At 35.6% G+C, this 26,721-nt stretch overlaps 1 protein-coding gene and 2 long non-coding RNA genes across 3 annotated transcripts; all 3 read right to left on the bottom strand.

Moving 5' to 3' along the window:
• Positions 1 to 3,054: 3,054 nt before the first annotated feature.
• Positions 3,055 to 3,840, bottom strand: LOC107816809 (uncharacterized). The gene is made up of 2 exons (XR_001655039.2): positions 3,707 to 3,840; positions 3,055 to 3,537 (listed from the first exon to the last, which is right to left on the bottom strand). It is a non-coding gene; the product is annotated as an uncharacterized LOC107816809 (long non-coding RNA).
• Positions 3,841 to 7,403: 3,563 nt separating this feature from the next.
• Positions 7,404 to 8,137, bottom strand: LOC107816808 (uncharacterized). Its single transcript, XR_001655038.2, has 2 exons — positions 8,010 to 8,137; positions 7,404 to 7,841 (listed from the first exon to the last, which is right to left on the bottom strand). It is a non-coding gene; the product is annotated as an uncharacterized LOC107816808 (long non-coding RNA).
• Positions 8,138 to 23,550: 15,413 nt separating this feature from the next.
• Positions 23,551 to 25,500, bottom strand: LOC142175747 (uncharacterized). The gene is made up of 2 exons (XM_075242733.1): positions 25,418 to 25,500; positions 23,551 to 23,977 (listed from the first exon to the last, which is right to left on the bottom strand). The coding sequence occupies exons 1-2, from the start codon at positions 25,498 to 25,500 to the stop codon at positions 23,551 to 23,553; spliced, it is 510 nt and encodes a 169-aa protein (XP_075098834.1).
• Positions 25,501 to 26,721: the final 1,221 nt, after the last annotated feature.

Genomic DNA, 26,721 nt, shown 5'->3' with positions numbered 1-26,721 from the left:
AGTCTGCGGCATATTCGAGTTTGGGGTTGTCTGGCACATGTGCTAAAAGGAAAAACAGATAAACTGGAGGTGAGAACGGATGTATATGTGTTTGTGGGTTATCCAAAAGGGACGAAAGGTGGTTTATTCTATTGTCCTAAAGAAAATAAGGTAATTGTTAGCACAAATGCCAAGTTTCTTGAAGAGGACTATTTGATGAACCATGTTCCTAGAAGTAAACTTGTTCTATAGGAACTTAGAAAAGGAATGGAAAAAACTCAGTCAATTGAAAAAATAAAATGACCAGATGCAAACCATGGAAGTCAATTTTGACACACCATTGCATTTTTGTAGTGGGAGAAATGTCAATAGTTTGATGTCTCGCAAGAACAAGTGCCCGAAGTCATACTACCACAAAGTAGTGGGAGTTATGTTGAGCAAACTGCACAACAAGATAAAGTCGTTGATATACCTGTGGATAACATGGAGACTCAGGTTCCTCATAATGATGTGGTTCAACCACAAGATCATAATGGTGTAGTTGCAACTGATGTAGTGCGTAGTCATAGTGGGAGAAAAATAAGATAGTTGGTTCGTTATACACTCTTGGGAGAATCATATGATAGGATCCCTGAGGAGCCAACTTCCGAACCTGTCAATTACGACCAAGAACTACATGATAAAGATATTGATAACTAGATTGTTGCTATGGAATCAGAGATGGGGTCTATATACTCTAATCAAGTCTGGGATCTTGTAGAACCACCTGATGGGGTTAAACCTATTGGATGCAAATGGGTCTATAAGAAAAAGAGAGGTGTAGACAGAAAAGTGCAAACTTTTAAAGTAAGGCTTGTAGCGAAATGGTCTACTTAGAAAGAAGGGATCGATTATGAGGAAACCTTCTCGCCGGTAGCCATGCTTAAGTCTATTAGGATTCTCTTATCCATTGCTGCTCATTATGATTATGAGATTTGGCAAATGGGTGTCAAGACAACTTTCCTTAATGGAAGTCTTGATGAGTGCATCTATATCATGCAACCAGACGGTTTTGTGAAAAGTGGCAAGGAACACATGTTGTGTAAGATTAAAAGGTCTATTTAAGGACTGAAACATGCATCTAGGGCGTAGAACACTTATTTTGACAAGGCGATTAAAACTTTTGGTTTTGATCAGTGTCTTAACGAGTCTTGTGTATACAAGAAGTGGGATAAGGACAAATTGGCATTTTTAATCTTATGTGTAGATGACATATTGCTCATAGGAAATAATATAGGCATGTTGGGTTCAGCTAAACAGTGGTTGTCCATGCACTTTGATATGAAAGATTTGGGCGAAGCGTCTCATATCCTTGGGATCAAGCTCTTGCGAGATCGTAAGAAAAGGATATTAGGCTTATCCCAGTCTCTTTATATTGACACAATACTCTCCATGTTTAGCATGCATGATTCCAAGAAAGGATTTCTCCCTTTGAGACATGGAATTTCTCTATCTAAAAATTAGTCTCCTAAAACTGATGAAGATATAGAAAAGATAAACGCGGTGCCCTATGCATCTATTGTGGGGAGTCTGATGTATGCTATGTTATGTACTAGACCTGATATCTGCTTTGTCGTTGGTGTTGTTAGCAGATTTTAGTCTAATCCTGGGAGAAAGCATCGGACAACGGTTAAGCATATAATCAAGTACCTGAAAAGGACTAGGGATTATATGCTAGTCTACCATTTGGATGATCTTGTGCCTATTGGGTACACTGATTTAGATTTTCAGTCAGATAGAGATTTTAGACAGTCTACATCAGAAAATGTGTTTACTCTGGGAGGTGGAGCCATAAGTTGGAGGAGAATCAAGCAAACTTATGTTGATGATTCCACCATGGAAGTCGAATATGTGGCAGCCTTTGAGGCAACCAAAGAGGCAGTTTGGCTGGGGAACTTCCTAAGAGAGTTGGGTGTAGTTCCCTCAATTCAAGCACCAATAACACTTTGTTGTGATAATAGTGTTGCGGTTGCAAATTCGAAGGAGCCACGAAGACATAAAAGAGCAAAGCACATTGAGCGTAAATATTATTTAATTCGTGAGGTAGTGCATAGAGGGAAAATAGTAGTCACCAAAATTGCGTCGGAGAACAACTTGGCGGACCCGTTTACTAAGAGCTTACCACAGAAAACTTTTGATAGGCATGTAGACGGAATGGGTGTTAGAATTATAGACGCATGGTTATGAGTCTAAGTGGGAGACTGTTAGGATATACTATAAACCATGCATATTGTTATAGTATTCTTTATGGAACAATTATTTGTTTATTTATTCAATTCAATAAAGTTTTATTTTAAATAGATCACGTATTTGTCTGTGGGTCTGTTACTTATATAGTAGATAATTTAGTGTATAGAGTTTAGGTTATACACAGAAGATTAAATTATCAGTTCTTATAAGTCATAAAGTTTATGTTCACGGTCTAACGATGGAATTGGACAAACCATCGGAATGGTTGTAGCACAAGATTAAATATAATTTATCTTGATTATGGGAATGGTTTAATTCCGACTTCCTGTGCTAGTACATTCTGTATGTATTGAACGGATCAAGTAGAGATAAGTATTTTATGATGACTTAATAAAATAATTTCTCTAGTCCATTCAATGTACTTATACTCTTAATCTTGATATAATTATTATTAGTTGTGTGTCATTTATTATTTTAATTTATTAATAAAAAGTATTTACGGTCACATAAATGATATAACAGATTTAAGATACCACAAGTTTCAAAATGCAATATTAAGACCGCACAAATACATTTATAGCCACACAAATCCCTCCGTTTCTACCCGATGTTTAGGAAATTTCATCAACCGTTAAGGATACAAAACGAGCGAAGACTTTTATAGTGCCTGGTTAGTTGTACACTCACTTTTTTTGTTAATATTGTTGGACCTTCATAAGTCTCCCTCCTCCCTCAGCCCCATCCCCTGGCATACCCCATAAGCTGGCTTTCAATTACTATGTAGTATCTTCGCATGGGATCATGTACATGACAAAAACTGTAGTAAAGAGGAAACCGAGATCTTGATAAGCTAAATGATACTAGTGTTTAATTCAAAAATTAGAAATACAGATACAACAGGAACAGTTAATGTAGGCCAACACAACCCATCTTGATGTTACATTCGACATTGTCCTGATCTAGATAGAAGTAGAACTTAGTCATTTTATTTTCTTCCATGAGAAAAAGAAAAACTGAAACGGGAAAAGGAAAACACAATAGCAAAGGCAATAAACAACACAAACATCTCTACTCATATATAGTGAGAAGCAACAGACTTCATATTGTATTGGCAATCGATGATCCTCCCTTAGCCGCAACCATAGGTATGGTTAATAACATCGTAGTAACAATACTTACAATACCTATCAAAGCAGTCACTGCTCGAGCGGCAGTATCCGCCGCAACCACTCATCAAACTCTTACCACCAGTTAGTTTTGATTTGAGTTCTGCTGGTACATTCGTCGGCAAGTCTCTCACAGCAAGTATTGGAGACTGAGCCAAATAAACTATAATCCAGTAACAAAGAATCAAGTGTTAAAATAAATATGTTATACCATTGTTGTTCGAACGTGTAAAATTAAGATTACACATTATATTGAAATCATTATGTAAACATACATAGAGACATATCTAATAAAAAGAGAGTGAGGTGTAGAAAATTAAAAGGTCATTTACCAGACATCACCATGAGCGCAACAGTGAAATAGAAAGCATAACTGCGAGTCATGACAACAATAGTATTGCTTATAAGAGGGAGAAATATGAATAAGAAAATGTGTTATTGGAGTGCAAATTTTTGCTTCATTAAGGCCCATGAATTTATAGGCCTCTTCTCCCTCATATTTCTCCCTATATAATTTACAACTTGTCTTTAACCAAGTTATATTACGAACCAAGTTGAAACAATTTATTCAAGAAAAGGGGCAGGAGAGGTCCAGATGATGAGAATCTCTTTGGTAGAGATTCCCTACAGTTTCTTTGCATGTTACTTAGCTACCAAGTGGGTATAATAGATATTGATTTAACCTAAGTAACAATTAAAATAGTATTACAAGTGGCTTACACACTACTAAGTACTTCTGCAACCCTCACTTAAGCATCCATCTAATATGCCATCGTAAGAAGAGGGATGAAATTTACTGGAGATCAAGAGCTCATTTCGAAAATTTTAACCTAAACAGAAGTATTAATTAAATTTAATAGCAACTTGATTTAAAAGCATAGCTTTCCCATCATTCTGATTAGTTGGCTAATGTGCCTCAACTGGATCTTCAGTTTAAACGCATTTAACTACATAATCTTACTTAATATAACTTCTCAGGTTTCCGTTTTCAAATTTTTGTCGAAACAAATCTATACTTGGAATCAATATTTTTTCCGATCAGTTAATTTTGTAAATTTTATTTTAATATTTCTTACACTACTAGTCTTCTAATTTATTCGCAAATCAAGTTAACACTTGAATGGAAATTAAAAGTTTACCTTTTCATACATTTTTGTGGGGTAAATGAAGCCTACCACGGAAGGCTTGCCTTATTAATATATGCCATGAGGATTTGAAACTTATGAGTTCCTGCATCGATTTCAAGTAAATTTATAACAATAGTTGGGTTCACGATCAAATATTTATAGATATTTAGTGGACTTCTTAATATATATGTGCTCATCTATAGCAAATATTCAGTAATGAATTATAATTTTCCTATTGATTGCTATATTTCTACTTAAGTCAGTTGGCTACTTGGCTTTATATGTGCTCATCTATAGCAAATTAGCAACCTTCCTTGAGTTTCCCTCGAATGGCATATTAGATAGAGTCAAGTATAAAATGTATATATATTTTAACGATTTAGATTCCCTGTAACCTATATAACATCGACTATAGCATAAAATTCAGGTCTACAACATTTAGGGGAAAAAACAAACAAACAAACAAACAAATATATAAATAGAAGAAACGATTTTTCTAAAATAAGTGATGCTTGTAGAATCACATTTTACAATATCATTAATATCCCCCATTTGTTTGATTGCAAAACATCCAAAATATACAACGGGGAATTTGCCAAAAGGTTAACAATATTAGCAGTAATCGTATTATGCATCGTAGTTAATTCCTTTCTAGCAGATTTATGCCAATTTTTTGTTCTCGAAAGACATATTGCATGGCCAATCAACGTGTATTTCAAGTGAGTGAGCAACGACCTGCAATCATAAAAATAGTTAGAAAATAAACAATCACCATTTTTTATCATGTTAATAATCCACTTCAATTTCTAATTTAGTGTATCCTTATAAGACCTTGTATTAGGGCTTGAAACTCCGGTTATGTGTTCGTTGCATCAATAGTTTAACTTATAAAGCCTAATAACCAGTTCCCTTACAAGGATATCATAATGTGAAGCTGAGGCAGTAGTGATTGGAGTTCAGTGGTAATCAGAAATGGTTAACATAATATGACGGTGAAAGTTTAATTTTGATTATGGTTATTACAGCTTAATTAGTGTACAATTTGTATCGATTTTTGAATAATGGATAACAGCTTAATGAGTGTACAGTTTATAGCTTTTTTTTTTGAATTGTGGATAAAGCTCAAATTATAAAGGAAGAGTCCTCCTCTTATAGTTTTCTTCTGATTCTGTATTGTAAGCGAAAGTTTATGTATTACTTAATTTACACTTTTTTCGGGTGATATATACTGGTAGGGTCAGGCCTAAGCCCACAGTAAGCTGGTGGACCTTGATAAAAAGAAGAAATTTTACTTATCTATATTACTTTTATGTACCCTTAATAATGAAATTTTAATTTAATTACAAGTTGATATAAATTTTACCAATTACATACAAAATAATGAATTAGAATCTAATCTTTCACATTTTCTCTCCCAGCTTTTTTTTTTCTCACGCATAATTGTTTATTCAACCAAATGATTCTTTCAAAATTCACTAAATAAAAAATAATCACAACCAAAAAGACAAATTTGTGTATCTCCGGAATCGAAAATTGGGTAAATATAGGAGCCATAGGACTTAACGAAAATATTTGGTTCATGAGATTCCTTTCTAGATTCCTTTTTCGAGGAACAAACTTATGCTATATGCTGTTGGATTATTGTCATTGATCAAATTGTTCAGCTTTGACGCCTATGGACAAAAGGTTTTGGAACCAAACTCTGTTAATTCATAAAAAAACTATATTGACATCCACTTAAAATCTTCGAAGTTTTGAATTCAAAAATTAAATTTTATGAAATTGTTATTTGTTTGGACAGGGTGTTGTTGCAAATGATTGGGGATATCATTTGAAGTTTATATCTAATTTTGAGCGAATTTGGTGAAGATTCGAGTTGATTTTGATTGGAATTCCAGATTGAAACTCGAGGAAGATCACATAAGCAAATTGTGTATATAATTTATATGTCGAGTATTGATACGGATACAAAATATATACAACTAACATAATTGTCTATAATTTATATATAAATTCTAGTTTTTGACTGAATTTCTGTTAAAAAAATTATATTCAGGTTGTAGATAAATTGTAGATTTTGACCGGATTTGTATATATTTTATATATAAAAAAAACTTTAATTACCTTCAGTAAATAGAAAAACTTAGATACACCGGGTAAATAAGCTTAAAACTTTTTATATACGAAAAAGTCCCGAAAAACCTCATCATGCTTCCTAAAGAAATATGTAATACTCAAGTAATTTGGAGTTGGTTGAGTTAATTTTATATCCTCTTCAAAAAGACCTCTTTAAAGAGTCTTAATAATTATCGAAAGGCAGTAAATCAATGGATGTCCATATTTAACTTCTTAATTTAACTAATACATTCACTAAATCAGTGCATAAAATAATAATTCAATGAACCCCCAAACGTTTATCGTTTTTTATTTGCACTTGGTTCAAAGTCCTAGTCTATGTACATTTATGCACCATAAATGTAGATATTCCATGAGTTAATGATGTTCGGCGTACTAGGAGCAAAGTGTATGTAGAGCCGGTTTGACCAAGTTGTTGAACTGCTTATTTTAAAAACTACTTTTGGAACGTATGAGTTTATGTTTGGCAAATTTATTTGAGAAGTACAATAATATTTAAGAAGCAAATTATGTTTGGTTTACAAAAAGTATTTTTGAGTGTTAAATTATAAAAAAAGGCAGTAAATATTTATTTTACAATTAATATTATTTACAATAGAGAAATTATTTATATATATTTATTATTAAAAATATTGAATTAGTCGCCCACTTATTTTAAATTTGGTTGTTAGATCTTCATAGGTCCCGGACTCTGGCTTCCAACGGATCGGAATAGTATTTTACGTAATCATGTATACGATAGAAACTAATAAAGAGGCAACAGAGATTTTGATAAGCAAAATGATAGACTAGTTTTATTCAAAACACAAACTACAAATATAGCAGGAATAGTTCGGCCAACATCTCATCTTACATCCGATATATAGTCCTGATCTAGGTAGAAGTAGAACTTAATCGTTTTTTTTTTCTTTCTTTCCATAAGAAAATTAAAGAAAGCTGAAATGGAGAAAGGAAAACACACAAAAGCAAAGACGATAATCAATCATATTGTGTTGGCCATCAATTATCCTTTAGGCGGTGCACCAGTAGCCAGGATACCTAAAATTGTAGTAACAATGGGGACACGCCCTACCACATTCACTTGAAAAATGGCAGGCTGCACCACAAACACTGAAGCCAGTTAGTTCTGAATTAAGTTGTGCTGCTACATTCGACAACTCTCTCACAGCTAGTATTTTCACTTTCGGCGTCTCAGCCAAATACACTGTAATCCAATAAAAACAATCAAGTGTCAAAATCAATATGTTATATATATCATTGTTGTCCGGATGTGTAAAAGATTAGACATATATATGTATTAATTATGTAAACCTACATAGAGACATATCAACTAAAAAGAGAGTGAGGTGTAGAAAATTAAAAGGTCATTTACCAGACATCACCATAAGCGCAACAGTGAAATAGAAAGCATAACTGCGAGCCATGACAACAATAGTATAGCTTATAAGAGGGAGAAAGATATATAAGAAAATATATTATTGGAGTGCAATTTTTTGCTTCATAAAAGGCCATGAATTTATAGGCCTCTTCTCCCCCATATTTCTCCCTATCTAAATTACAACTTGTCTTTAAGCAAGTTATATTACGTATACCAAGTTGAAACAAAATTTATTCAAGAAAAGGGGAAGGAGAAGTCCACATGATGACAACCTCTTTAGTAGAGATTCCTTCAAGTTTCTTTGCATGTTACTTATTAGTTACCAAGTGGGTATCAGAGATTTTGATTTAACCTAAATAACAACTAAAATAGTATTACAAGTGGCTTACACACTACTATGTACTTCTCTTAGATTTTGATTTTACATAGATAGCTATTAAATTAGTATTACAAGTGGCTTACACAGTATTTAACATTTACACTAAGTTATCCAACAAGAAGAAAAAAGAAACTAGAAAGAGAAACTAAAATATCCAAGAGTTTTGGTTAATTTTCTTTTTTCTTCTTCATGTACTTTTTCTTTCCTTAATTTCCATGTTTAGTCATTTTCTTTCATTTCCGTAATATCGATCTTTTAACTAAGCAAATTTTTCACATATTTCGATTTCAAGAACTAAGGTCAGTGTAACCCCTCTTTATTTTTCCTTCTTTTCTGTTAGTTAAATTTTTTTTTTGTTGGCACTTTCAAGTGAAGTATACTGTTAAGTTGAAGAATCATTAGTAATGGCGGAACAAAAGAGAAGAAAGGGTGAGAGGAGAGAAACGAGAGATTGAATGCAAACCCGGTCAAGTGGAAATGACCTGTCGTCATCCTATTCCGAAATATCTCTGTTTATATACTTTTACTCAATTAAAGGAAATAAACTGAGAAACTGAAATTGGGGGGGAAAAATTATAAATAGTCATATTTATAACTGGTAATTGAAAAATAGTCATAATTTCAAGAGTAATCGAAATTTAGTCACTTTTCATTAAAAGATAAATTAAAATCTGAACTAAAACACTCTTAAAATTTCGGAATATTCCAGCATAATATGTTGGAGTTCGAATTTTTTACGTTTGAGCCTCCAGCATAATTTGCTGGAATTTTATAATGTGCTCGAAGTTAATATGCAAGAGCTCCATAATCCCGCATATTGTGTTGTAACTTTCCGTGTGCTGGAGTTTCAACATAATATGCTGGAAGTTTATACACAATAGCTCCATAATCTAGTACATTATGCTGGAAATTTCTGTGTTTCAGCGAAACAATGACTATTTTTCAATGACCTTGCAAACGCTGGCTATTTTTCTATTACCAGTTCGAAAACTGGCTAGCCCGTGCTATTTTTACACTGAAATTACAAGTAAATGGTAAAATACAAAGTCGGTCGTAAAAATTGCATGGGGCGCCCTATTTGGTCGCCCCTTTTTAACTTATACCCATTTTGTTTTTCCGTTTGTATCCGTACCCATTTTTTTTGTTAAAAGTATTTTAAAAAGATGATTTTGCCCTTCTTTAATAAAAGACTATTGACAAATTGCAGGACAAAAAGTTAAGCATGTTTAGGCTGAAATTTTAGCAAATAAACTAAAAAACTTCAGCTTGTTTAGACTGAAGTTTCAGATAAAACTCAGGACAAAACTGTAGACTGCGTTACAAAACTTCAACATGTTTTGGTATGAAGTTTTAGCAAATGAACTAAATAACTTCAGCATGCATTATCAAAAACTCTTTAGAAAATTACATACTGCAAGACAAAAACTTAAGCATGTTTAGTATGAAGTTTTAGCAAATGAACTAAAAAATTTGAGCATGTTTAGTGTAAACTTTTAGCAAATGAACTAAATAACTTCAGCATATTTTGTCTAAAGTTTTAGCAAATAAACTAAATAACTTCAGTATGCATTAACAAATATTCATTAGAAAATCACATACTACAAGACAAAAACTTAAGCATGTTTAGTCTGAAGTTTTAGCAAATGAACTAAATAACTTAAGCATGTTTAGTCTGAAGTTTTAGCAAATGAACTAAATAACTTCAGCATGTTTAGTATGAAATTTTAGCAAATGAACTAAATAACTTCAGCATGTTTAGAGTGAAGTTTCAGATAAAATTCATGACAAAACTATAGACTACACGATAAATAACTTTAGCATGCATTAGCATGAAGTTTTAGCTTCAATGCGAAACAACTTCATGCTATATTAGCATGAAGTTTTAGCTTCAAGGTGAAACAACTTCATGCAAGTGTGATTCTGAAGATGAATCTGGACAAGTTTCTGATTTTTTTATAAATTTGTTGAGAGGAGAGGAGGAGATCGTTTTATATCTTTTGTCAGGGGTGTAATTGTCATATTATTACGGATTTTTTGTGAGATGACTACCAAATTAATAATTTTAAAAAATAGGGTACAGGTTAAAAGGTGGCACAAATATAGGGTACGGCTGCAAATCCCCCAAGTGGGTCGGCTACTCTAGCAACATTAATGGGCCGCTTGCTTTCCTTTGCTAAACTTCAGATTGCGCCCATGTATCAGTGGCCCAGCTACTCTAACGCTTCCTTTCGCTTTTTCCCCAATGGTATAAACACAGTTCATATATTTAAGTTAGTGTTATTTATTAGATTAAAAATAAATCTATACCATCAAAATCCTTATTGTATCGTTGACATTTAATCAAGAAAATAATCATAACTAATTAAGTCGTCCATTGTGAATCAAGTAAAATTTTGAAATAATTCACGAGGAAAAAAAAAATGATGACTTAATGCAAATTTTCGTGCATTTGCTGGGCAAGGCAAGTTAAAAGTTTACTAATTCATACATTTTTGTGGGCTAAATGAAACTTACCGCAGTAGGCGTGTTGATATTTGTTGATATGAATATATGAAATGAAAAAACAAATAATTAGCTCTAATTAGTTATACTCTTTCTGTCTCAAAAGATTAAGCTATATTACATTGATATTTAGATCTTTTTCTTCTTTATAAGTATGTTTTTTACGGCATGAAACACTAAATAGGCTAGAGGGGTACAGTCATTACTAGTCATGAAACAACATCACTACTTATTAGGGGCGGGTCATTTGGTAGGATGCATTAGAGAAAATAATGCACACATTAGCTTTGGTATTACTAATCTCTCGTTTCGTACACTTTTTCAACATATGTATTACTAATGCAAGTATTAGTTATACAACTTATTTTGTATTATCCTATGTATAACTAATACATTGCAAACCATGATATTAGCAATACCTAGGCTATTAATACATGCATTGGTATAGCTAACGACAAAATTGTGCTTAAAGTCCCTTAAAGTTAAAAATATTGAGGACATTTTTGTAAACAACTAATTTTCTTAAAAATTATGCAATGCATTTTAATTTTTAATATACCACACCAAACAGTGGATAAGAAATAATCTTTGCATAACTAATGTTTGCATTACTAACTCATACATTACTAATCATTTCATTATTAATACACCTTATTCAACACTATTCTTATACACCGTACCAAACGATCCTAAGCATTTGTGAGAAGTATTGATAATTTGATATAGTATTGGGGTATAATTCATATGGTCTGTAATAATAATTCTTGTAAACAGATATTGGGAAAATTAGTAAAATGGGAAGGACTTTATATATATATATTCTTTGGGGAATTGGGTAGAAATCATACTTGTAGGATTATTTTGTGCATGTTTATAGGCGCATCATATAAAGGAGTAGTAAACAGTTAATGAGAATAGTTGCCGTGAAACAAGGAGTCATGAGCATTAAATATAAGCTGATGCCACGATAATGGAGCTCTACTTGAAGTAAGTCAGACCATTAATGAGATTTAATTGCTAAACCACCATAGATTATGGATCTTAATTATTGAAGCAAAATAAAACAAGCTGTCGAATAGAGAAGAAAGTCAGTCACAGAAATTAGGGTGTCGCATGTGGATGAGCTCTCGTTTAACGGAGAGGGAATCATTCTTCTATAGTCAAAGCTTTTTTCCTGTTCTATCTTCTCCGGATTTGAATTTCTTTTTTCGCGCTTCTCCTTTAGTCATCTAATTAATCGAAGGCAATATCACAAGATCACTTGAATCAGTCTTAAAGGCCTTTCGATTAGCCAGGAATAGTGATTGGGAGTAGGCTCATTAATATCGGGAGATATTAGCGGGTAATTACAGCTGAGCCTTAGGGATGTCAACCGTTCGGTTCGACCGATTATTTTATAAAATTTGTATCATACTAATTTTTTAGTTATTCTATTATGTATAATCAAAATTAGACTTTTCGAACTCAATCATGTTGGTTTCCCGTCAGTATCAGTACGATTTAGTTAATTTTCGATTATTTTCTTAAAATCATGTAAAAGTCACTAGTAGAAGTAGGGGTGACTCAAGTATATCCCGGCCTAAAGCCTAAATTTTTAAAAGAAAGTTATGCGGTATATTTTATTTAAAGTCTATTTTTCTAGCTTTTTGAGATACAAAGTGTTAATAATCCTTTTTATAGTCGATTTTCCCTAATAATTCATTTTCAATTGATAATATAACCAACTAGTCTTTCTTAAGATATTTTTAATTTTAGATAAGATTTTATAGAGCAATAGAAGTATAGAACTATTGGAAGCTTAAATTTTTTGGAGAAAGAAGGTGAGTAAGAATATTAAAGAGAAAGACAGAAAATATATAGGGGTTTCTGAAATATGAAGAGATCAAAAAAAGAAAGATTGACTTGGACAAATTAAGAAATGGAGAATAAAATTTTTACACGTTATCTAATGAAGGAGTAAGAAGTAAAAAATTAAAATGTTGGAAAAACTATTCATCTCCCCATGTTTAAGTAAGTCAAATTATTAATTTTTTTTGTGTATCTAAAGAGCTTTCTTTTCTTTTATATTAAAAATTCTTCTTTTGTATTAAAAGTACTAAATATTATTTTTTAAATACCTATAAACCTATTAGTTTTTAAAAATGGGGCCCCTAAAATTTAGGGGCCTAAGGCACAAGCCTTACTACTCAACACATTAGAGCCGGCGCTGAGTAAAAGTATAATGCAATAACCTACGTACTTTTATAGGATTTCACAAAACTCTCTAGACATTTTATTGTTTAAAGGGTGATGAATTAAGAAAAATATGAAAGATGTCCAGAGTATAAATCCATCAACTATTCTATAGCAGTGTAAAAGACACTAAGCAAAGACAAAAAAAATATAAATCACACGAGTGGAAAGATATTAACCAATTAAGTTGAGACTCAAGAATAAAGTCTATAGAAGATTAAATATTCAAAAAATAAATCTAAATCATACGAAAGGAAACATATTTAATACATTGTAGTTCGCTACTCATAATCGCTAGAATACCTTATGTCTTGCTAGTGATTATGTTGGAAATAATTTAATTTCAATAGGAGTAGCATAATAGGTTTGGAAATTAGGATTTTGAGTTTACTTGTTGGCATGTAACCATTTTCATAATTCTAAGGCTCAAGAAAAAATTTAATGCTTTATTATTTTTAAACTTAATATATAAATATATTTTTCACCAAATTTATTCGGTCCGGTTCGGTTCGGTTCGATATTTTTTTGATTTATTTTCATAAAATAAAAAAGGCTACCCTAATTATCGGTGCGGTTATAGATTTATATTAAAACCTAGGTTTTATTAAAAAAAACTCTAAAAATGAGTTTGATACGGTACAGTTCAATTGGTTTAGTCGGTTATTAAATATCCATTGACACCCCTACAAATCAGGTAACCTAATTAGACAAAACCTATAACAATCCTAGGATTTTAAAAAGATAACGGGCATTGTATAAGACAATAGTACATATATAGGGTTAACTACCCTTGTACTTGCTTCCTATGGATTGTGACCTGGAACCCTCGGTTATTATGATAAGAAGTGAAACTAGAATTTTAAATTTATGGGTTTCAAACTTCTCACTGAACTCATAACTCATTCTAGTTGCTGGATTTGTAATTAAATATTTATATATATTTTAATAAATTTTTCCTAATATAAATACAAAATTTAAGCAAAAGCTACAGGTTCGTCCGAACCTGGGGGTGACAAACGGGCGGGGTGGGTCGGATATGGACGGGTCGAAAACGGGTAATGCAAAAAAGGGATAAATTATCCCACCCGACCCATATTTAAGACGGATAAAAAATAGATTAACCGGTGGATAATATAATATAGATATCAATATTATACATGGCTTCTTGAATATGATCACTTTTGGGAGAATTCGAAGTCTCTCAAACTTGAGGAAACCCTAATTTGAGGCTTATAAATATAAAAGTTAAACCCATTAGTTATCCACTGGTTATCCATTTTCTAAGTGCATAATATGATTTTTATCCATACTTGACCCATTTTAAAAAAATTTATTATCCAACTCATTTTTAATGGATAATATGGACGGATAACTGTTTTCTTTTAACCATTTTGCCACCCCTGTACGAACCCATAAGCAACATTGTATCTCCTGATTGTGATGACTGCTTTGTTGGGCGTTATCAGGCTCAGGTTGAGCGCATGGGTGTCCATCCCCTCACGTCAAAAACTTGGCTTAGTATTACGTACTATCTTACATGAGCGTGTATATACGAGAGAAAGTATAGTAAACAAGAAACAGTTTGATAATTGATAGAATTTAAGGGTCCACCAAACTATATAGAGAACCAGGTTCTCTATAAATTCCCACAGATATAAGTTCCCACAGAAACCACGCACACTGCAGTGAGTAAATGACATGAGAAATTTTACGTGAAAAATTTCCAGCTCAACAGAATTAAAAATCACGACCTACCCTTGTATGATTTCAACTTCACTACTGAGCAACTTTCATATTATAACCTATGAAATGTAGGAATTAACCTCTTAATCCCTCACTAACTTGTAACATTCTATTACAAGCCACTTTGTAATAACTCTATTACAAAGACTTTACAACTTGACTAACTCTAGCCAAGACACAAACACATGGGCTTATGATTTACAAAGGGTTTCCTACGCAATGCTTCTAAACAAGCTAAGTAGGAATTACAATTGAAGAACTATTACAAAGTTACAACTCAACTAAGGACATACAATAACTTAATATGGGGAACTGGTCCATAGTAGTGTTGTTTTTTCTTCTTGATGCACTTGAGAATCGTTTTCTTAATGATCAATCACAGTGAGTCTGCTTGAGTAAATTATCTAAGTGTTCGAGTCATTTGTTTTACCTTCCTTGATATTAATAATGCATTTGTGACATCGCTAGGATGATGTAAGCAAGGTAGGTAAACGACACTCCCCATAAAGTTGACTGTTGCACTGTAGCGTGTGTAGGCAGCAACTTTACAGCTGGGGCAGTTGACTCGTGCAATTTTCTTGGGAAACGGTTGCTATATGTTCCCTCTGTTGTTCCTTTGACTCTGAAGAGTTGAACCATATCCCAAGCTGGAACCTTTCGATCTTAAGGTCTTGAGAATGTGTAACAAGTTTCTTATCTGGTTCTTGACAATAAGTTTTTTAGATCATCAAAACATAACAGGGATATACATATAGCCTATCAATTTTCCCCTTTTTGATGATGACAAACTTATAATTCAAGTTCCCCCTAAGAACCAGTATTTCCTGAATTTGTTTCCCATCTTGTTCCCCCTGAATTATTTCCCCCCGCTTTTGGCATCATAAAAATATTAGTAACAGGCTTATAGCAGAAAGAAGTCTAGCTTGAGTTAACTCATGCCACTTGTGTGCACACAACATGACTAAAAATAGAGCATAAATACAAGGCATATACAACAAAAGGGAAAAGCTTCCATTAAACAATTTGGATTTGAAAACAGGGAGCAGAGTCAATGTTACTGACAGCCATCCACAATTCAAAACAACAAAAAAAAATACCACAAACATCATAAAAAAAACTAATCATAGGAAACCAATACTTAAGACTTGACAATGAGGGGCCTTTTTAGGGAGCACTAGAAGGAGAGGGCTTAGAGGTGGAGGCAGAGGCAAGGGTTTGGAGGACGAGATCCATTCGAGCATTCGCCGACATTTGCTCATTGAGCAGTTTCTCTTTCAGGTCCTCCACCTGTTTCTTGAGCTCAACATTCTCCTTGGTCAGATGGGCAACCTCTTCACTTTGAGAGATACTGGAACCAGGTGCCTTCTGAAAGATAACTCAACTTACTCTCAAGGATAGCATTCCTTGCTTTCAACTGCCTTATCTCAGTAGTAGCACTGTTCTGAGCGTTGATCAACTGAGAAATGGTAGAAGTGCTTCCAACTCCTCCAGCCCTATCAATGCACTCACATTCTTCCAGAGTGGACTTGGAGAAGGTTTGCTTCTTAGTGCCCACTTTATCTTGTCCCAGAGGAACCTTGAAGTATTTAAAGACCTTGGTATAAGGAACCCATAAGGCAGCCCATGATTACCATCTTTAAAATCTGCCACTTTCTGCATGTGCTCTATCATGATCCCAGGCAGGTTGATGGTAGTGAAGTTGTTCAGTGCTTCCATGAGGAACATGTATGCACGAGAAGTGATAGATCTTCTCTCAGCACGAGGGAGCAAGACCTTGTTCACCATCTCAAATAGCAGTTGGTACACTAGAAGGAGGGCCTTCTTCTGTACCCGTTCCCCTTGCTGAACTGCTCTGTCCTTCAGGATAGCATTTTTGAAATTTTGAGAACAAGATCCCTGAACACTAGACAGCCCTTCAGCAGGCACACCCAGAATAAATCCCAACAAAATAGAGTCCATTACCATATCAACTCCATTCACCAGTACGCAGTTGTGATCATCCTCAACTTTGAAGAGGCCGACATAGAAACTTTGAACTTCCTCCTCATACACCTTTGAAGCATCACTTGTGAACAAATGTGTCCACTGTTGAAACTCACAAATTTCAACCAACTGTCTCATACCAGCCTCCTCCAAATTGTCAGGGGCAAATGTGTGTCCCTATAGCACCTTTTGATTCCTCAACTTCTCTTTCCCAGCACTCCTTGGATCACCAACTTTGGCCTTTTTTGAGGAACTGGGTTCCTCATCAGTATCAGCTTTTCTCTTAGCAGACTTGCGAACATTCCTTCATTTTTCATTAGACTTCATAGACTTTTCACATAATTCTTCCATCACCCTGGCAGCACACTCTTCTACCAACTTATCACCAGATTCTTTCACCACATTTTCACTAGCGACAACATCATCAGACTTGTTCAGACTTTCAGCAGACACAGGAGATCCCTTTTTAGGCTTGGGGAGACCATTCTTCTATGAGCGCTTTCTAGTCAAGGAACCAGGTTCCTCTTCTACTTCATCATCCATATTCACAACTGGCACTGTCTTCTCGCTCACAACTTTCCCATCTTTTACTAATTTTCTTCTCCTTGACTTAGCTTGGTTGTTCTTAAGCGCAGACTTAAGAGCCTCCTTCCTTTGCAACCTTGTAGTAGGTCTCTTAGGAGTAGACTCTTGAGCAACCATTGGTCTACGCCTAGTCAAACTAGCAATTGGCATATCATCAGAATCCTCTTCACTTTCCCCAACTACTTCGTTAGAATCAGATATCATCTCAGGCACAACCACAGACAAAGGCTCAGCATCGAAATGAGGAGAGAGAGCAGGATCAATACTGACCTGGGGCTCTTGAGAGGACCCCTGAGTTGGATCCTCTAAGGAGGGATCATGTCCCCCATTTGGTACCCCGGTAGTATTGTCCTATGTCAATTTTTCAATAGGCACAAGCTCTCTACCCTCTACCAGAATCTTAGACTCTTCCCTTTGAGCCTCAGACTCATCCGCACTTCCTTCGATAATAACCCCTCATTAGCTATAGATAGCATGTTTTCTATTGCTTCTTTATCTTGTAACTCTATGGAAAACGCAAAAGAAGAAAGAGTTGTACTTGTGGGCTCAAGATTAGGAACTGCAGCATTCTCAAAACCAGTAGTTTGGTCTGCATTTGAGACTTCATCTAAAGGAAGACTGGAGATTTCCTAATTTTCTTCTTCGTCAACTGTACCCTTTTCACCTAGATTTCCCGACGAGGCAGGAGGAAAGTTCGTAGCCACAAACCTTTTAGGAGTCGAGATTTTGCGACTCCTATGAGAACTAGAACTCGATTGGGTAGGAGAGGAAACTGAGAGTGGGGGAGACTTTGTCCTAGGTTTTTGGCTAGTAGTAGTAAGGAGCGAGGAGTCAAACATTGGTGTTTTAACTGGCGAGGACTCAATTGGGGTGTTACTTAGAACACTCGAGTTTTCATGATTTTCAACCATGGGGAGAAGTGATGAATTGAAGAAAAGGAATGGGTAGTTTGAAGAGAGGAAGAATAAGGGAGAGTTTGAAGTTTGATGTGAAGAGTTGTGACAGTGATGGATGTATTTAAGATGGATGAGGACAGGTTAAGAAAGGGCGGCAGTTTTAGGAGTCGGGTCGATTATTAACGGGTGAGACGTTTGGGTTCAAAAGACGCAAGGAAAAGAAACTAACGCACTGATGATGTGGCACTTGTTTTAACCGTTCAAAATTATGCATGAGAGAACAGAGAAGCTACTAACCTGTGTTAGGAGAACCAGGTTCCCTGACTAATCTTGCATATGTAAGCTTTGCCCTTTTCACCAGCGTGTACTGCATCCACTGCCTATTTGCTCTGTAATCATCATGCGTGTCTACCTGTAACAGCATAGAGATAAGTTAGACATTGCCAGAAAACACGTTTTAACTAATTTTACCTGAACATTTCTTTCATAGCCAATCATCGAGGGACCAGGTTCTTAGTTGGGTTTTATCAACCCCAGTGCCAGGCAATTTCTTTCAAAATGTTCTCTGCTCAAGGCCTTGGTAAATATGTCTACAATCTGATCTCTGTGCTGCAGAATTTCATGAAAATGAGCCCCTTTTCAACATTGTCTCTGAGGAAGTGGTGCTGCACATCAATATGCTTGGCTCTCTTATGTTGGACTGGATTTTTTGCCATATTGAGTGCACTTATATTGTCACACAGGCGGGGCACACAGTCAAAGAACACTCCAAAGTCTTCCAACTGTTGTTTGATCCACAGTAATTGAGCACAACAAGAAGCAGCTGCTACATATTCCGCTTCTGCAGTTGAGAGTGCCATGGAGTTTTGCTTCCTTGTACCCCATAAGATTAGTCAGGAACCTAGGAAATGTGCCATTCCAGACGTGCTTTTCCTGTCCACCAGATATCCTGCATAATCAGCATCAACATACCCAACAAGATTAAAGTTGTCATCTGAGGGATAGTAGAGAACCATGTTCTGCGTTCCTTTGAGATATCTCAATATTCTCTTGGCAGTCTTTAGATGAGATTCCTTTGGATTAGATTGAAATCTTGCACAAAGACCCACGCCAAACACAATGTATGGTCATCTTGTAGTGAGATACAAGAGTGGCCCTATAATCCCTCTATACACTGTCTGATTTACAGAGGAACCAGGTTCATCCATGTCTAGATGAGTAGCTGTGGCAATAGGAGTGTCAATAACTTTTGATGCTTCCATGTCAAACTTTTTAGCAGCTCCTTGATGTACTTCTGCTGACTTATCAATGTCCCCTTTTGAGATTGCCTCACTTGAAGTCCCAGGAAGAAATTTAATTCTCCCATCATACTTATCTCGAACTCACTCCCCATGAGTTTTGCAAACTCTTCACAAAGAGAGTCAGATGTGGCTCCGAAAATGATATCATCAACATATACTTGAACAATGAGTAGGTTCCTCTCTCGTTTCTTCAGAAAAAGAGTGTTGTCAATTTTCCCTCTTGTAAAGCCATTTTCTAGAAGGAACTTTGATAACCTTTCATACAAAGATCGGGATGCTCGTACCTTGTCCAGTTTGAACACATGCTCAGGATGCTCGTGACTCTCAAATCTAGGGGGTTGCTTGACATAAACTTCTTCTTTTAGGAAGCCATTCAGAAATGCACTTTTGACATCCATTTGGAATAGTGTGAATTCCATATGTGATGCAAAGTCTATTAGGATTCTGATAGCTTCCATTCGAGCAACTGGAGCAAAAGTTTCATCATAGTCAATCCTTTCTTCCTGATTGTAGCCTTGAACTGCAAGCCTTGCCTTATTTGTTGTTGTGTTTCCAAACTCATCAAGTTTGTTCCTAAATACCCACCTAGTTCCTACAACAGTTCGATCTGCAGGTCGAGGAACCAGGTGCCATACTTTGTTTTTTTCAAATTGATTTAGCTCTTCTTTCATGGCATTGATCCAGTCTGCATCTTTCAAAGATTCTTTGATGTTTTTAGGCTCTATTTGAGAAAGAAAGGCTGAGAAGGCAAGTGAGTTTCTAGCTTTTGACCTGGTCTGAATTCCTGAGTCGAGAGGATGTGAGCTTTTGTGTTTCCAATTTGGTACCTGAATCTCATTGGTAAAGGAGCCAGGTATATCTGACTGAGGTTCTTGGCCGCTTCTTACTTCAGCAAGTGGAGTACCTTGGACTGCATCAACAACTATATTTTTAGCTTCAGTTGTTGTGATCGTGGGACCAGGTTCCTCTCTAATGGATGGAGATGTATTTGCATCATCTTCACTAGATTCCTTGACATGACTCATCATGTCTGCCTTTCCATTTTCCATGTCAATAACTTCACCTTGAACAGATAAAGGTTCTCCATTTTGGTCAACACGTTTGTCCTTCTCACAGGAGAGGTGAGATTCATCAAAGATCACATGTATACTCTCTTCAACACATTGATTCTTTTGTTGTATACTTTGTAAGCTTTGCTTTGAGATGAGTATCCCAGAAAGATTCCTTCATCACTTTTGGCATCGAATTTTCCTAGAGTTTCCTTTCTATTCTTGAGTACAAAACATTTACACCCAAAGGTCCTTAGATGTGTCAGCTTGGGCTTCCTTCCATTCACCATTTCATATGGAGTCTTGTTCATATGGAGTCTTGTTCACCAAGTAGCAAGCAGTATTGACAGCTTTTGCCCAGAAATTCTTTGTAATCCCACTGCCAATCAACATTGTCCTTGCCATGTCTTCAAGAGTTCTATTCTTCCTCTCCACAACACTATTTTGTTGAGGTGTTCTTGGAGCTGAAATATTGTGAGTGATACCATTTTCAATACATAACTCATCAAATTTGGCATTGTCAAACTCTATCCCATGATCAGACCTGATGCAAGCTACATTATTACCCATCTTCACTTGAATCTTTTTGACAAAGGCAACAAACACTTCAAAGGTTTCATCCTTGGTTCTGAGAAACAGAGTCCAGGTGAATCTGGAGTAATCGTCAACTATAACGAAGATATATTTCTTTCCTCCCCTGCTTGACACCCTCATGGGTCCATATATATCCATGTGAAGAAGATCAAGTGGCCTTGAGGTACTAACTTTCTTTTTGGGCTTGAATGACGATCTGAGTTGCTTGCCTTTTACACATGCATCACACACTTTGTGATCCTTGAAACTTGACTTGGGCAGACCACAAACCAGGTCCTTCCTGACCAATATGTTCAGCAACATGAAACTTGCATGACCCAGTCTCCTATGCCATAATTCAGCATCATCATCAACAGCACTTAGACAGCTGAGATAACCATTCTGCAGAGACTCAAAATCAGCAACAAAGATATTTTTGTATCTTTTTGCTACTAGCACCACTTCACCAGTCACTAGGTTTGTGACTGTACATATTTTTGACATAAATTCCACCTTGTTTCCCTTGTTACAGATCTTGGAAACACTTAGCAAGCTGTACTTCAACCCATTCATGTAGTACACACTTTCGATTGAGTGTGAGAGAGACTTATCAATCCTTCTAACTCCCAGAATATATCATTTCTTGCCATTTCCAAAGGATATACTTCCTCCTTGCAGGGCCTTAAGTGAAAGGAAATCATTTGTACTTCCAGTCATATCCTTTGAGCAGCCGCTATCCATGTACCATTATAGGCTGCTTCCTTTGACTGTTCACTGCACAAGAAAATCAGGAATTAGACTTAGGAACCCAAACGAGTTTGGGTCCCTTGTAATGATGAAAGGGGTGAATGAGGGATCTTCTGGTCCAAACAGGCATCATGCGTTTTTTATATGAGGGACCAGGTTCTCTACCAGTAGTTACTTTTTCAGCGAAAACTTTGTTTTTCTGTTGTGACTGAAATTTGGCCTTACAGTTTTCTTTAAAGTTCCCAGTGTTGCCACAGTGAGTGCAAAGTCAATTATCAGGTACAGTAACGTACTTGCTATGAGGATTGTAAGGAATCTTTTCCCTTTGGAACCCAATCCCCTGCATGTTTCCCCCATTGTTGGTGTACATGGCAGTGATAGCATAAGAGGACCAGGTCCACTTGAGTGATTTTTCAAGGTCACTCTTCACTCTTCCTAGTTCTTCATGAAGTTGTTTGTTTTTCTCAAGCTCAGCACACAGACTAGACTTCACTGAATTTATCTCACTTTCAAGCTTAATGTGTGCCTCACTTGCAACTTCCTTTCCTTTTTGAGAATTTTCAGGTCTACTCTCCATTTTAAGTTCCCCAATTGTTTCCTTCAAGTCCACTAGCACCACTAATAGGTCATCTCTCTCATGCTCAATGTTAGCAACCCTCTCAGTTAAGACTTCTTTTTCTTTTCTTACACACTCAATGGTCTCTTTTAGGACTACCATAACGACATTAGATAATCTTTTTCATGTTCTATATTTGTAATTTTTTCATCTACGACATCCTTCTATTTCTTCAGGTTCTCAATTATTTCCTTTAAATCAACTACAACGACTACTAGGTCATCTCTGGTCTGTTCTGCTTCTCCTAATTCCACAGTTAAAGCATCTTTATCATTTATAAGACTGTGATAAACATCAATTAACATATTTGCTAAAGACATGAGTTTTTTAGGAGAATAAGATTTCAGATTTCTCTGAACATCCAGAAAATTTACCTCATCATCGTCGTCATCCTCATCATCATCAGACTGAGCCATCAAGGCAAAGATTGAGTCATACTCATTTGATTCACTTTCTACTACCATTATTGAACTATCACCGTGATTATTTTCTTTTTCAAATTCGCTGGAGGAATCTCCCCATGCAGCAAGATCTTTTTTCACAATATTGTCAGCGACATTCTTTCTCTTGAAGCATTTATCAGGAACCGGGTTCCTCATGGCTGCTTTGTCTATGTTGTGCTTGAATTGATCCTTCTTTAGGAGGGGACAGTTCTTGATGAAGTATCCTGGCTTGCCACACTTATGACAGAGGTCATAGTTTTTTGGCTTGCTAGAACTCCCACTTTTTGAAATGCCTCCATTTCTGCAAACCATCTTCTGAAATCTTCTTGTCAAGTAAGCCATATCACCATCCTCACCACTTGAATCATTGATGTCCGTCTTGAGGACCAGGTTCTTCTCTCTTTTGGTCTCTCTTCTTTCATTGTCCTTCTTTTTCTTCATTTCATATGTTCTCAGATTGCCAACGAGTTCATCGATGGTCAGCTTCTACAAGTCCTTCGCCTCTATAATGGCGTTTACTTTGCTTTCCCAAGAACTGGGCAGCACACTAAGGATTTTCCTAACAAGCTTGTTTTTTGGAATAATTTCACCAAGAGAGTGGAGCTCATTAATGATAGAGGTGAAGCGAGTATGCATATCTTGGATGGATTCATCATCTTTCATCCTGAAGAGCTCGTATTCAGTTGTGAGCATATCGATCTTGGATTGCTTGACCTGTGTTGTTCCTTCATGAGTTATCTGGAGAGCTTCCCAGATTTTCTTGGCTGACTGACATGAAGATATCCTATTGTATTCATTAGGACCAATATCACAGACAAGGATTTTCTTTGCACGAAAATTCTTCTCTATGGCTTTCCGGTCGGCATCATTAAATGCTTTTCTTATTTTGGGAATAGTTACAGCAGGGTCACCACTGGTTTTTGTGAGAACGAATGGTCCATCACAGATAACGTCCTAGAGCTCGGAATCTTTAGCCATGATAAAATCGTGCATCCTTGTCTTCCACCATCCATAATACTGGCCATTGAACCTTGGTAGCCTGTAGGTGGACTGAACTTCTTCAAAGTTTGGTGGAGCAGCCATGAGGATCCTTTCTAGGCGTTAGCCTGATATAAAGAACATGCTCTGATACCAATTGATAAAATTTAAGGGTCCACCAAACTATATAGAGAAACAGGTTCTTCATAAGTTCCCACAAATATAAGTTCCCATAGAAACCACACACACTGCAGTGAGTAAATGACAGGAGGAATTTTACGTGGAAATTTCCCAGCTCAACGGGATTATAAACCACCACCTACCCTTGTAGGATTTCAACTTCACTACTGAGCAACTTTCAGATTACAACCTATGTAACCTAGGAATTAACCTCTTAATCCCTCACTATGCAATATTCTATTACAAGCCACTTTGTAGTAACTCTATTACAAAGACTTTACAACTCGACTAACTCTAGCCAAGACACAAACATAAGGGTTTATGATTTACAAAGGGTTTCCTACGTAATACTTCTAAGCACGCTAAGTAGGAATTACAATTGAAGAACTATTATAAAGTTACAACTCAACTAAGGACATACAATAACTTGATATGGAGAAATGGTCCGTAGTAGTGTTGTTCTTTGTTCTTGATGCACTTGAGAATCGTTTTCTTGATGATCAATCACTATGAGTGTGCTTGAGTAAATTCTCAAAGTGTTCGAGTCATTTGTTTTACCTTCCTTGACGCTAATAATGCATTTGTGACATCACTAGGATGATGTAAGCAAGGTAGGTAAAAGACACTCCCCATAAAGTTGACTGCTGCGTTATTTCTGTACCGAAGCGTGTGCAGGCAACAACTTTACAACTGGGGCAGTTAACTTGTGCAGTTTCCTTGGGAAACGGTAGTTATCTGTTTCCAATATTGTTCCTTTGACTTTGAAGAGTTGAACCATATCCCAAGCTGGAACCTTTTGATCTTAAGGCCTTGAGAATGTGTAACAGGTTCCTTATCTGGTTCTTGACAGTAAGTTTGTTAGATTATCAAAACATAACAGGGATATACATATAGCCTATCAATAATTAAGCAAGCTGGTCGAGATTCTTATTAGAAGTACAAATGCAGAAACAGTTGTAGACCATGCATCATGCATGCCCCAAGAACATTTGAACTTGGTCTCATTATTTTACTTTATTTTTCCTTTTGAGAAACAAATCTGAAAAGGGGAAAAGAAAAGACAACAATTTACCAACAACACAAAACATGAGTAGTAGAATTCATCTCGATCAAGTTGAATACGCCATGAATGATCCTTTAATTTAGGCGTAGATTAGGATCAAAACTTTTGCATATGTTACAAGAACCGGCATACATGCAGTCCTCATCAGTGCTGCACTCTGAAAAGCAAAAGAAGCCATTTGTAATATGACCAATATTTTGGCTAATGGAGTCCATCTCACATAAGCATAAGCATATTTGTAAAGTGTAAACTTTGTTGGCAATATTCTTTGGGACCCAAAAATATTGCATTGTGTGGTGGATATCATTTGCACAAGTTATATCTTTTCTTTTACAACTAAGAGGCCAAGACTTTTTTTCCTATAAAAGGAAAGGACATTAGTTCATTTTAAACACACCAACAAGACTTGAGTTTTCATTTCTTGTTTCTTCCTTTCCTCCTTTATTAAGAGTGTTTTGTATGAGAATTAAGTGTTGGGAAGCACTTGTGTGAACCCTTTCTTTGGAGTGATCTTGTGAGGTTATTACCTTAGGGTATTTGGGATTAATATGAGTATTTACTCTAATTTTGTGCTCTTTTTTGTACTCTTATTGGTATAGTAAAATTGCCCATCTCTACTTGTGGACGTAGGTCACACTGACGGAACCACGTTAAATTGGTGTCTTCTTTATCTACTTTAATTGCTGTTATTATCAACTTGCATTGTCTTTGTTATTGTCATTATAACGTTGTTTGGCTAAATTTTGCATTACCCGATTTCCCGAACCTAACAAATTGGTATCAGAGCCGGATCTAACCGGATTTGTTTCAGTAGCCAATATGACTTTAACAAAGACTTATGTTGAGATGGAAGCTATCCTAATTCATGATGGCTTAGATTTGGCGTTGCAAGGAAAGGAGAAGAATCCAGATAAAATGGTGGATGAGGAGTTTTCCATCATAGACAAAAAGGCAAAAGCATGTATCATTTTAAATATCTCAAATGAGGTTTTACGTGAAGTTTCTGTAGAAACCACAGCCAAAGGAATGTAGGAAAAATTGAAAACCTTATATATGAAAAGGACGGTGAAAAATAGACTTTACCTGAAGCAGAAGCTTTATACAATTCGTATGGGTGCAGGTACCTCTATTCTCTCTCATCTTGACACCTTCGATTCTATTCTTATGGATTTGAGTAATATAGATGTGGAAATTAAAGATGAGGATCAAGCCGTGTTACTGCTTTGTTCTCTACCCCCATCTTTTAAGAATATAAAAGATACTATATTTTATGCAAAGGATAATATCTCTTATAATGATATTAAATCTATCTTAAAATAAAAAGAACAGATAGATAGAGATATTACTAGGAAAGCTAGTGAAACTCAAGTGGAAGTTGGCATATTCTTTAGGGGCAAATCCGACTCCATATCCAAATACAATAATTTAGAGTGTCT

This window comes from Nicotiana tabacum, chromosome 22, assembly GCF_000715075.1.
Source record: "Nicotiana tabacum cultivar K326 chromosome 22, ASM71507v2, whole genome shotgun sequence".
Classification (NCBI taxonomy): domain Eukaryota; kingdom Viridiplantae; phylum Streptophyta; class Magnoliopsida; order Solanales; family Solanaceae; genus Nicotiana; species Nicotiana tabacum.
Note: the sequence above shows the minus strand (reverse complement) of the source record. Positions and strands in the feature narration are given on the sequence as shown.